Genomic DNA, 12,501 nt, shown 5'->3' on the forward strand with positions numbered 1-12,501 from the left:
ACGTTATCGTCCCCAGTCATAATCTCAGTAGCGTAAAAGCATTCCCTAACGTAGAGAGCTACACCGCCACCCTGCCTTCCTTGCCTATCTTTCCTGAAGAGTTTATAGCCATCCATTGCAGCACTCCAATCATGGGAGCAATCCCACCACGTTTCCGTTATGGCAACTAGGTCATAGTTTGCCTGCTGCACAATGGCTTCCAACTTTTCTTGTTTGTTGCCCATGCTGCGTGCATTAGTGTAGACGCACCTCAGCTGAGCCCCTCGCCTCTCACCTAATCCCACTACCACTTCCCCAGGCTGCTCTCTAGCAGGCCTGGCTTTATCCCCCTCCCCCTTCCTATCTAGTTTAAAGCCCTCTCTACAAGTCCCGCCAGCTCCTGGGCAAGTATCCGTCTCCCTTTTGGAGACAAGCAATTCCCACTTCTGAATATTCAAATAGAGAACTGAAAATATAACGCACGTTGATCTAATTGCAGCTTCTAAGGTATTCTGTTCATTATTGCTTTATGAAAGATATGAAAATGATGGTGACAGTTGTGTTTAAGCTAAATTGTATCATAGGCTCTTGTCAGTGTTAATACTTCTTCAGACAAAGAGCTTCCCTCCTTTTTGTTACTGGAAGATTTTTGCTACTGGATTTTAGCTACTGCTACAGCATGCTCTTTGTTTATTCATGAGGAGGGCTTTCTGAGGTGACATTGAATATTAATAGCATTACTTCAGTGTAGGCACAGTAATAATAAGTACATATATTATACATAGCATACTTGCAAGGATATTTTCCCACAAGTAGCTATATTTAACTAACATAATAGGATTTATAAAAAACCGAAGACAACTTATGCAGAAATTGCTTTTGAAATGGCAGGTTTAATACTACGGAATAAAATATTAGAACTTTAACATATCCAACTCTGAGGCTAGAACAAGAAATGACATTCACAGCTTGACTGGAGATGAGACATACTGCAAAAGCTTTATTTCTGGTAGCCCTATCTTAATTGCTTCTGCTGACTACTTATTTCAGGCACTTTAGGGTCCTTCAGAAGTGTTCTTACACAACACAGAGACTGATGTTTGCCAGGTAAAATCTCCTGTCAAGAATTATCTCTTATATTGGAACCAACCCTGTGAATCAGACAGTGAATCTGTGCAATTAAGGGTGGTGCTACTGGGCTGCCCTACAAGTTGATGGTCATGCCTGCTCCAGAAGAAACCAGCATCTGTCAATGATAGAAGGAACCATCTTTCGTAGATGGCCCCAGAATAATATGGACTTGTTTGAGCAGCAGCAGTACACACAGAAAATGAGAAGCAGTCAAAAGTTACCAATCGCGACCAAGAGTAAGTCTGTATTGAAGGTTTTCTATAAACCTTTTTAATATCAAGATCAACCTAAACTATAATCTAAACTTGAATATGACCGTGTGTATAAATACAGAGAAAATAAGCTCTTCACCTTTTATGTTCAGCATTAAAAATAAGTAGGGATAGTTAGTTAACCTTTCAACAGATCTCAACCTTATTTCTCTCCTCAGATAGGCCACTAACTACTTATCTGAGCATTCACAACATCTGCCAGGCATCCTAGTCAAAGAGTTGGACAACAACCTCGATCTTATAGAACTCAGGACTCAGGCCTGGAAAATTTTGAATTACAGAAATGCTGATGAATTCGGACTGAAAATGTGGGAGAAACTAAGGAACTGCACTCCTGAATAAATATAGTAAACTGTAATGCTTTTTATTAGCCGAAGAACTCCCCCAGATTTCAGTGAGCCCTGATTTAGACCCTAATTACTTCCTTCCTGTATTGTTAGAATCAGGATTTTAAGTTGAATACCTTCTGCACTGCAATTAAGCATGCAATTAATTTTCCACAAATACTCATGCCTAGTTTTTAGAAGTCATTCATTACTTTTGAGTAATACAGTAAACTGAAATCAGTACATAATTTTTCTCAAGCCGAGAGGTTTAGCCAAGTGATTTCAATATCCATAAACAATCTTCCTGAAGGCACTGTAAAATATTACAAAATGAGCATTTATAATTCATACTATACTGCAATACGTAACTTATCAGTGTGGTTTTGCATGTACATTCTTTTTTAGCTGTATTTCCTTATCTGAAAGTAGCAAAACTGAAAAGTTGAAAATAAAAACCAGAAAAAAAGAACCAAAGCTTATTGCACTGTCAATGAGGTCATGCAAAAAGGAATCATTCAAAAATGGAGAAACTGAAAACAGAACAAAGAAAAATGAAATAAAAAGTAAACACTGAAAAGCCTTCGAAAGAAGCTGATACAAACAATTCTAAAGTATTTCTTACCTTCTTCAGTCATTGTGTCATAATATTTTAGGTTTCCATATGATCCAAGCTCTACAACATCACAGTAAAAGACACAAAGATAAGGAACCAGCAGACAGTCAAGAAATGTACATGTTTTTGCATGTGCTTCATATCAACAGTGGTTAATGAGAAAAATTCTGCAGGACAGTGACACATAGATTACAGAAATGGAAGCGCCTTTCCACCCCCCTGAAATTTCACTTTTAGGTGAATGAAATGAAATTTTCATTTTAGAAGAGCAACTTGTGAGAGCGTGTTAGAAGAAGCGCAGAAATCTACAATTCAACCTTGTCAAGGTGATTACCAACTTGTCCCTATATCATTATTGTCCCTATGTATTATATTATTGTCCCTATACTATATTATTGTCCCTATATATTACCAAGGTGTCCCTATATTTGGGAGTACATAATCATCCTTGACAGGACTAGATCAGCAGGATCTTTGAAAACTAAACTATTTAACAGGTCTCAGGCCATACACACAAATACCTACATGTCCAAAACATACAAAAAACATAATGTCAGAAATTGTGTGTAATACCGTCTCACACACACTGTTCTGACTTGATGGCTTGTTACAAAGGGGTTGCTTAACTTGACCACTCTTCTCATTCGTGAAGTCAGAAAAGATGTATTTACTCACTTTACTGGGGGTTATGAGACCTAAATTCATTAAACCATTAACTCGATCTTAATAGAATGAATTATTATACACTCTCAGGGCAGAGCAAAAGCAATGCAGAGAGCTCTAGATCTTTAGGGCTGTGTTTATTTTTCTGTGTGATACAGTCTTTTTTTTTTTTTTTAATTACAGATTTTGCTTTACACCTCATTTCTGAGTGAAAATGTCATTTTTTTCTTTAAGTTTTGCATACATATAAATTCAACATTTAGTATTGGTGTCAACTTTCTGCAAAAAGGACAGGAATAATAAGCACAAGGAAGAATTTTTAAGCAATCTGTTGAGGAATTTATGGATGATTTCGGTTGCTAATTTCATGAAAAATTTTACAATTTAGATTCTGAACATCCAACCTTTTGATAGAGTGTAATCATACAAAATGGATACTAAACAGCTCAATAGTGAAGTTTTCTTTGGAAACACTCCCTCTTCATGTTTATGAAACTGCTTAAGAAATTAACTACAAAATGCTGGCCATTTATTTTGCTTTTAGCTGATGCACCTCACGATCTCTCAGTATTTTTCCACATAAGTGAATTCACTGGAGGTCTGGCCATTACTTCTTAACTGTAAAATAACGTGATGATGCATAAGGCTGATACTTTGAAAGACCCTAATTTTTAATCTATTCTTGGATACCTAAATTTCCCAAAAAAACATTTAACTCAGTGCAAAGACAAAAGCTGTGTAACTGGATAATACAGTGCTACATTTTTAAATGAACTGTGATTTATTGTAAGGATTGCTTCATGGACATACTTTAATAAAACCAATTACAAATATTGGCACACTCCTGCTTGTACAATGCTGTCTGTTATCTGCACATAAGTATGACCACTGAATTTACTTTAAGTCTTTGTTAAGGGAAAAAAAATGTCATTAAATAAATAATTTAATATACTGTTTTATAATAGTATACAATACATACATTGCTTTGTAACACTGTTCTTATTCTTGAAACATATTCTTTGTAACTACAATTACATAAAGGAATCGATTCTGCAATCGTCTCGATTTTAGCCCTAAAGATTTGAGTTCTTTACCCTGGGAGAGCTCCCAATATCTTCAATATGGACTTTCCTGCACAGAGCATTTGGGACCACGTGTGCTGTTTAATTGAGGCTCCATGTCCACTGACTGCAGGGACAGCACTTCTGTTTAAACTTATTTTCATTGATCTTTGCCCTGTCATGTCTGTGATCAGGCTTGCTAAGACCTTGGGTAAGGTGTCTGCTGGGGAAGAATGAGAGTGGAAGACAGATGCCAAAAGGAGCCTAAGAGTAATCAGAGAAATGGGAGTACATGCAGGAGACAACACTGCCAGAGAGAGAGTGCAGAAACTCATGGAGAAATGAAAAGTAAGAATGCAGATGACGAAGGACAAAGTTGAGAAGAAAGTTGTACCATGGTAACAAACTGAAGAACAAACAGAAAGATAATGCGAGGCCTCTGATTTCATGGCTGAAGCAGAAGAGGTTTCAGACAATGGTGACAATAACAGTGAGTTGTGCTACACTTTCAGAAGGAATAAAAGCAGCAGCAGAAGGGCAGGGCACCTGACACACTTGCAATCTGGTTTAGATCAGTCTGATTCCCATCTGAATTGAGAAATACAAGGCAAATAAGAAAGTAAAACAGAGACTCTGACGTTACAAAACCAAAGAAAAGGAATAGAGAGGCATGAGTACATGATGCTGACAATAATTACATTCCAGGCAATACTCAACACAACAAGGATTAAACTAGGCTAATTCTTGCAGCTATGAAAATTATTTCCAGGAAAAATCTAATCTTGCTGGTGAGATTATGCTCTTTAGAGCTTTTTAGTCCTGTGTGCAGAAAAGAACACTGTATATGATCAACGGTCCACTGACTGCAATGCACATAGTAATGATGCTGCAAACTGTAGCTGCATATTTGCATGAATTATTTTCTGGATTTCAAGATTGCTTGAAATCCACAAAGTCAGTGCTGCTTAACAACACCAAACATCTGCCTTTACAAGTCAGCCTCTAACCTACCAGCTACTGCTATAAAGCAAATTTTGCTGCTGTAATAAGATTCTGTTCAGTATGGCTGTAAGTAAGCTCAAACTCAATTGAAGTACTTAAAAAATACTGGAAGTGGGAAAGTTTTCTGCTTTTAAAGTAAACTTATTTTAAATGGTCCTGAAAATCTGAAATGCCAAGATAAAAAGTGCTTGAAAAGATATAAAATAAATCCTACATTACTACAATTGGAGAAGTCCAGCTTCATGAACATGCTATGTGGTTCCCATAGGGAGAGCACAGCAGAAAGACTGGCTGCCAGCCAGTACAAGCATTCCCGCTGGCTGCATAAAACGAAAAGGATGCAGGGATGCAGATTAACAACTGATTCTCAACATTGACAGAATCAATGAATTAATTCATTCCTTTCTGCATATTTTTACACTGGGAGAAAACAGGGGGCTTCTAGTAATCCTGTTTGACATTCCTGTGTCAACACTTACTATGACAACACTTACCTTATTACCTATTGTTCCCTATTGCATATAGTACAACTACTACTAAGTGGTTCTACTGTAGTTGCCACACAGTACCAAAGTAAACAGAAGAATATTGTTACTCAGTGGTAGCACACTGATTGCAATTCCAAACAATATACCTAATTATTTTCAATGCTCATAAGTACCATCTGTGGTGAAATACTTATTTCTGCTACTGTAGTGCAGTGCTGCGGGCTCCCATGGAAGGAAAACCAGAGTTCCAGAACAATTTGATCTCCTGCCACAAAAATCTCAGATATTGCAGGTGTCCCTAGTTACATCTGAAATTAGCCCCGCCTAGAGATTCTAAGAATACTCAGAGAACACACAGCTACTCTAAAGATAGCAACCTATAGGTGTGTACCTCTTCATGAAAAATATGAATTCAGATTCTCAGAACAAAGTAATGCATTGTGAGTTTCTTAACCAAGCATAAGACTTGCACTTCCCATAAAAATATACTTTTGCAAAAGATTCATTTCACACATCTTCAAGGTAATTACAATGATTCAAAATTGACATTTCTTTTATTCTAAGCAGAAGTGCTAAGGGGAAAGCACTGATGATAATCCTCTCAATGTTTAGTGCAGTTTCACTGTTGTATCTCAAAACATAAAGGCATCAAGGCTTAATACTTAATCGACATCAGTGGCAACTTTGTCTGACAGGGAACTGTTAGGCTTCAGGAACAAACACATGAAAAACACAGATCTTTTCAGTTGTTTCAAACACAAACTCATAAATTCAATAGGCTGAGTACAAAAGATAGTGTGAGAAGTGAAATGAGAGAGTAAGGGCTCAAAGCTGATGACATCAAGAACGAGCTTGTGGCCAAGAACTGCAACTTAAAAACAGGCAAATGATTATCTAAAATACTGTAAACACAAAGCCTAACCAAGTATTGGAGGCAGAAGTACATTTTTGTACAAGAGCTGCACATCTGTCTCTGAAGATGAGCCAGCAAGTTCACGAGAGCCCACCTGAGGATGTAACAAGGACTTCACTTTGATCATCCACCCTCACCCTCATTCTTCTGTGTTCTACTGTGTACAAGTGGGCATATGGAAAAGGGAAATTGTATATGAACTGAATATGCCACTAGTTGGACCAGGCCAGATTTTCATCCTATGTACTCAAAATATACTCATTAGGATAAATGGGTGATGTCTGCACCAAAAAAAAAATAAATAAATTAAAAAAATCAATATTTACTCATCTCTTTCACTGAGACAAATCTCATGTGGGTTTGTCTTCTCTTTCTAAGTGGGACAGAATGAGCAAGAAAGAAAACCACAGAACCAGCGTCCCAGCAAGAGAGACTACAGAGGATTCACAACTAGTGACTACTGCTCCCTGCACTCTCAGCACTGCAGGTTCTGAATACTACAGACTGATGGGCTTCATGGACTATAAGCAGATGGTTTTTGTTTAATTTCATGTTTAGAAGCAATTTTAAGGTTGTCTTTTTTGCCTGCTTTACTGTTCTTTATGAAGTCTTCAACATTTATCATGATGATTTTTTCCTTAGTTACATTCTGGATGGCTTTTTGTGAACAGCCATCTTAGAAATTTCCTTTTGGAAGGATGGTTAAGCCTTTCTTAAACCCTTTAAACCTCTCTAATAAGACTTCTGATTTGTGCTTACTGTTGCCACGTTTTACAGCATCTTCTTTTATTACATACTTTTTTTCAAAGAAAGCTGAGGAGTTAGGCCACAGGGCTAAGAGAAATTCATGTTATTATATCAAGAAGGAGGTTGTCTTTTCCTGACCTTTTCTATTGCTTTTCCTAGCTGTCATGGACCTGAAAATTCAATCTAGGAAATTCAATTAGATAACCAGAGCCAGCTCTAAACATAAAAAGGCCACTTCTGAAGTTTTGCTAAATACATTGCAATGGCTATGCAATCTAAATTTAAATCAATATCTCATTTTTTTCATCAGTGATATTGGACTAGGAACAAAGGAGTCCTGATACTAGAAGCATGTAAAGTATCTAGCCGAGATTAATGTTACATGTTTATAAAGACAATTTAAGGTAAAATACAACAATCCACCAATTACAAGTATCACACATTGCAATTTTTGAAAAGAAAGATTTCCTTTAAAAAAAAACTACTTTAACTGAATCTCAATTTTAATTTGACTCCAATCTTCTATGTACTACATAAACCTCTTAGCTTCCTTACTGGCTACTTTATCTTCTATATAGGATAGACTGGAACTGCTCTAGGTGTTAGCATGTACTGCCACTAGAGAAAGCAGATGTTATAAATGGTTAAAAAAATTTCCTACTGCCTCCAGATAATCTAAACTATGCCATTTATAATTCAGTGCTATAGCCTACATTTTCACTTGTAGACTTTCAAGCTGGAAGTTCTTGCAAAAAGAGGGCATGCCGTTGAGATGGTGTAATGTTAAATATAAATGGATCTCTTCTGGATCTGAGTAATACAGTAAATAATAATAATTGCACACATTTCAGAATTATATCTAATAGTTGTTTTATTAACACTCCTAAGCAAATAAATATTTTAAATGAAGATGATAAGGCAAAATCTTATGTTGATACCTCTATTTGATATTCGGTTTCTTGAGTAGTAGACATCATACTGCATAATAACAAAATAATGTAACACTGTCTCTAGCCTCTATAAAGAAATATGATCAACCTTCATCTTGTCTTCTGATTACAAGTTTCTATTCCTGTTTTTTCTCCTTACGTGTCCTTACCTTGTTTTTTACTGTAGGTGATTTTGTCCTGAAAATAATCTTGTTAGAGATGTCTGGTTTTATTACAATTAGTTTACTGCAATTGTATGTAATTGCAATGTGAGTAGAAACATAAATAAAAATGTATACAATCTTATCAGTAGAGCTCTGGGCAGCTCAGAAGCATGGCCAAAAGCAAAATCTGTCTGTTACTTTGCTCCTAGTGCACCATTTAAAATGAAGGCTGAAATCCCAGAGCTCTTAACACACCACACTATCCAGCAGATCTTATGGTGCCAGAAGGAAGTTTGTCAGAGGACCAAAGGAGTTTTAACTGACAGAAGTTAAAACGAGAAAATATTTTTGAAGAGGTGATCAGTGGCTTCTAATTAACATTTAAAAGTAACAGAAAGTTATTTCAATGACTGTTGTGTGTCAGAATGTGCTTCTGATACTTTTAGGTGAGGGTTTTGTTTTTTTTTTTAATTTAAGAAAGGCATCAAGTGGCTTGTTCCTGATGGCTTTGTTTCCTTTCCAATCTTCTTTCATTCATGCGTTGCCTTTGTGGCATCTGCCAACAAACTCAATGAAGACAGGTGCCATACCTTCTGGAGAACATAGTAACGATCTAAGGACAACCAGTACACTGACAGAGCTGCCCCTGCCTGGGCCAAATATAACTGCCCAATATTTCCTTTGAAAGAATTTTCTAATATAATATTGATTCAAATGCACTTCTCAAATGCAGACATGAAGACTTGCTCATGAAGACTAATAATATTGGAAGTTTTGCCACTGATTCTAAAGGTGAGAGGGTTTTACCTCTTGTCTTTGAGACGTGGCATTGTGGTGTGCTGGACACATTTGACTCCAGCTGCAATGAATTGCTCTTCTGGTTTTCATGTTTTCAGATGAGGAGAATAATGCATGGGCAGTGTACACTCCTCTCACAGTCTCGTTAAAAAATCCAGATCTTTTGTTGTTGTTGTTGTTGAGGATGTAGTAATCTACCATAAGCTAACTGAAGCAAAGGAAAACTTCCACCTTCCCACTAAAGAGAAATTCCCTTTTAACTACTATTACACCCTGATCTATATAGGCTTATAAATGAATACAAATTCATGTTCTTTGTTGTTAATATTTTTAACAAGAAAATTCAGATTCAGGAAGAAACTTAAAATGAAGCTAATGCTATTAAGCATGGAATTGCATAGACAGGACAGCTGTACCCTGCCCGGGGATAATGCCTGCACTTAAATATTCATGCCTTCTTTTCATGCTCTGTAGGGACTCCCATGAAGAATATGCTTTCTGAAGAACAGAGCCTCACTGGAAAACACCATGGGATGTGAGACAAGAATTTCGCTTGCAGCAAGCAGCTTGAGTGGGTTCTAGTTAAAAGAATAAAACATGACATATAGAAATAAGTTGTTGAGAAATCTAGCATTTACCACAAAACAAGGGATATATTTCAAATCAAAAATAAATTATAAGAAGGCACCAGAAAACTTCCATTATTCAGACTTTGCTACCTACACGGAAGAATATGGATTTTAAATGTGACCTATGCTTCTTATGTCAGAAATTCAGGACCTTTACCAGTGTGGGAATGGTAAATTAATAAAAGTAGGGAAAAGAGAGCTATCAGAAAGGAAAGACATTTTCATCTAAAGTAAAATCTTGTGATTTCCTAGGGGAAACAGCTACTTCTCTCTCAACATTCTGACAAGGGATTAACAAGGCTATCTAATATACCATATATAGCACCTTTGTTTATTGACATAGACCTGCCCTTAGCTATCCATAATTCATGATTTCAGCTTTACCTATGTGGTTACTTGCACTGGCAGTATGGGGAGTTTTACCTACAGCTTTTGATATCAGTTTGATGATGGAAATATCTGTAAAAATACTAATCTCATCTACATTGACCACGTAACCTCATCATGTACCTAAATTTCTATGGTCTCTGTCATAGCTGAAAAGTAAAGAAAAAGGAAAGAAGGCCTCACTAGGGAGAGATGTTTCTCATCACTAATGGCTGTGCCAAGAACCATACCACTGAAAGCCAAGCTAGCAATGTGCTAGCAACAAAGAAGACTAATATTATGCTGGGCTGCATTTGTTTGAGAACCACAGAAGGACGAGGGAAGAACCTTTCCCCTCCACTCAGCACCGGTGAGGTGCATCTGTGCATAGGGTCGCAAGCTGGGTTCCCCAATGCAGAAGGGTGACTAGAGTGAGTCCACTAATTGTCTGCAGAGATGATGAAGTACTTTGATGCTTAGCCTGGAGGTGGCAAGGCTCAGAGATCTTATCCATAAACCTAAGTACCAGGTGGGAGGGAAAGAATGGAGCAGGAGAGTCTTCTTGGAAGAACCCACTGACAGAGAAAGAGTGAACTGGCACAAAATAAACATGAGAAAATTCCATTTGAACACAAAATTTGGTGGTGGTCAAACACTGCAATATGTAACCCAGAATGAATGTGGGGTATCCATCTGTGCAGACAGTCCTTTACAGGACTCAGTCCTGGGCAATCCTATCTAAGCAGAGTAGTGGTGAATTAAAGAACTTCCCTCCAATCAAAATGAAATCTAAAAAAAGATTTTTTGAAAGATATCTGCACAAAGGGCATTGGTATCTGCCTGTGTAAGATATTAAACTCTACTCCGAAGGTGAGCCTCATTGCCCTATACATTGTTTTCCTTTTTTCAAATCAGACTGAGGTTCCACAAGATGAGATAAACTCAACTCTAACTAAGTACTATCAATTTGTGTGTGAGCCTGGCTGAGAGCCCCCATCTTCTTTGGCAGAAATCCCTTGCAAGCACTTCACTCTTCAGCAGAAGGGGAAGCCAGAAATCTCATGTTTTTCTGCTCAGGAGGCTGTTTTTCTATGGCATGCTATAGGAAGCAAGAACTTTTCCAAGCTGGGTGAGAACAAGTGTGCAGGAAGGATACTGAGCTCCTTTTGAAGCCCACAGCTATGACTAAAGGACACTCAAGAACGATGAAGGATCTAAACTAGAGAATCATACATAGTAATTTTTGTTAATTTTGCCCATATTTGCACTTTTTTTTAATGTTATCTAAAATGCTGTTGAGGTTAGAAGCCACAAAAAAATAATTCTTTTATCTTTGCCATAGTGCTGAGAAATGCACTGCAATCCTGCAACATTTACATGCTAGAACTGAGGAGACTGGAAGTACTCAGGTAACTTCAAAAAGTTGAGAAGAGCCCACAAGCAGGTGGAAAATGTGCTGCCTGGCCTTTTTTCTTCTGAAGGCATAACAAATAAACAGCTTTAGCTATTAAAGTGACATACCCAGTTGGGTACCAAGAACAATGGAAGAACTACAGCACAAGGTTTTTGCAAAAGGAGACAAATCTGGAATTCTACTGGGTGATAGTCAAGTGAAAAGCTACCCAACCTTTGACAACCTGTGACATTTTCCATCACGTCTCAGAAAAGAACACAGATAACAGCAGCAAATTAAGCAAAATAGCTTAAGGTGAAAGGAAAAGCTGAGAAATTATTAAGACCACTATTTAGGAACACAACAGGATATAGAGCGTAATTAGTAATAATTCACTACTGCATCAAAAATTCTGATAATTGTTTTCTTTATTTTCCTGAGAAGCATGAATTCAGGTTGCTGCTTTTCCTTTGTCAGAGCAGAAAGTGACAGTAGACTGTTTTTCTGCATTCACTGACGGAATTGACAGAAATGTCAGATTTATGTAACAGAAGGTTACTTCCCTCACCAGAAACTTGCATCATATTTATGTTTAAAAAAGCAAAGCATATAAGACAAACAAGAACTTTTCTGCAGAAGTACATCCTGTAGTTTTCCATTTTGGAATTATGTCCAAAGAAAGGAATAGGAGAGAATTGCCAAAGTTATGTATCTATGACTGGGGACTGAGCTATGGCAGAGATTTATATCACACTCATTTTCATACAGAGAATGTAATTTGCATATGAGTTATATCCTTGTCACACAATAGCAAGGGAGTCAGTATCTAGCTAAATCCTCCCATGCCAAGGAAGACATTTTGTTGGTCTGTGGCAGCCTATCAGAGGACTGAAAAGTGGCATGGTAAGCTTGTCACTTGCTAACTCAGTGCAAGAAAAGCAACATAGCCTCAGGCTGCAGTTGCTTTCTGAATCCCCACTTCACCAGCTGTACGTTCCCTTTTTAACAGACCACCTATAGCAGCTTC

At 37.3% G+C, this 12,501-nt stretch overlaps 1 protein-coding gene across 6 annotated transcripts in view; it reads right to left on the bottom strand.

Moving 5' to 3' along the window:
• The window catches only part of SLC24A2 (solute carrier family 24 member 2), a 113,787-nt gene that overhangs the window by 35,830 nt on the left and 65,456 nt on the right, over window positions 1-12,501 (bottom strand). For 5 of the 6 annotated variants that reach the window (XM_048931677.1, XM_048931679.1, XM_048931678.1 and 2 more), the window contains exon 5: window positions 2,331-2,381. The exons of the other annotated variant lie outside the window; for it this stretch is intronic. In XM_048931677.1, the coding sequence (XP_048787634.1) occupies window positions 2,331-2,381 (51 nt within the window). The remainder of the gene's footprint in view (window positions 1-2,330; window positions 2,382-12,501) is intronic. 6 annotated transcript variants of the gene reach the window in all.

The sequence above is a fragment of the Lagopus muta genome, chromosome Z (assembly GCF_023343835.1).
Source record: "Lagopus muta isolate bLagMut1 chromosome Z, bLagMut1 primary, whole genome shotgun sequence".
Taxonomy (NCBI): Eukaryota; Metazoa; Chordata; class Aves; order Galliformes; family Phasianidae; genus Lagopus; species Lagopus muta.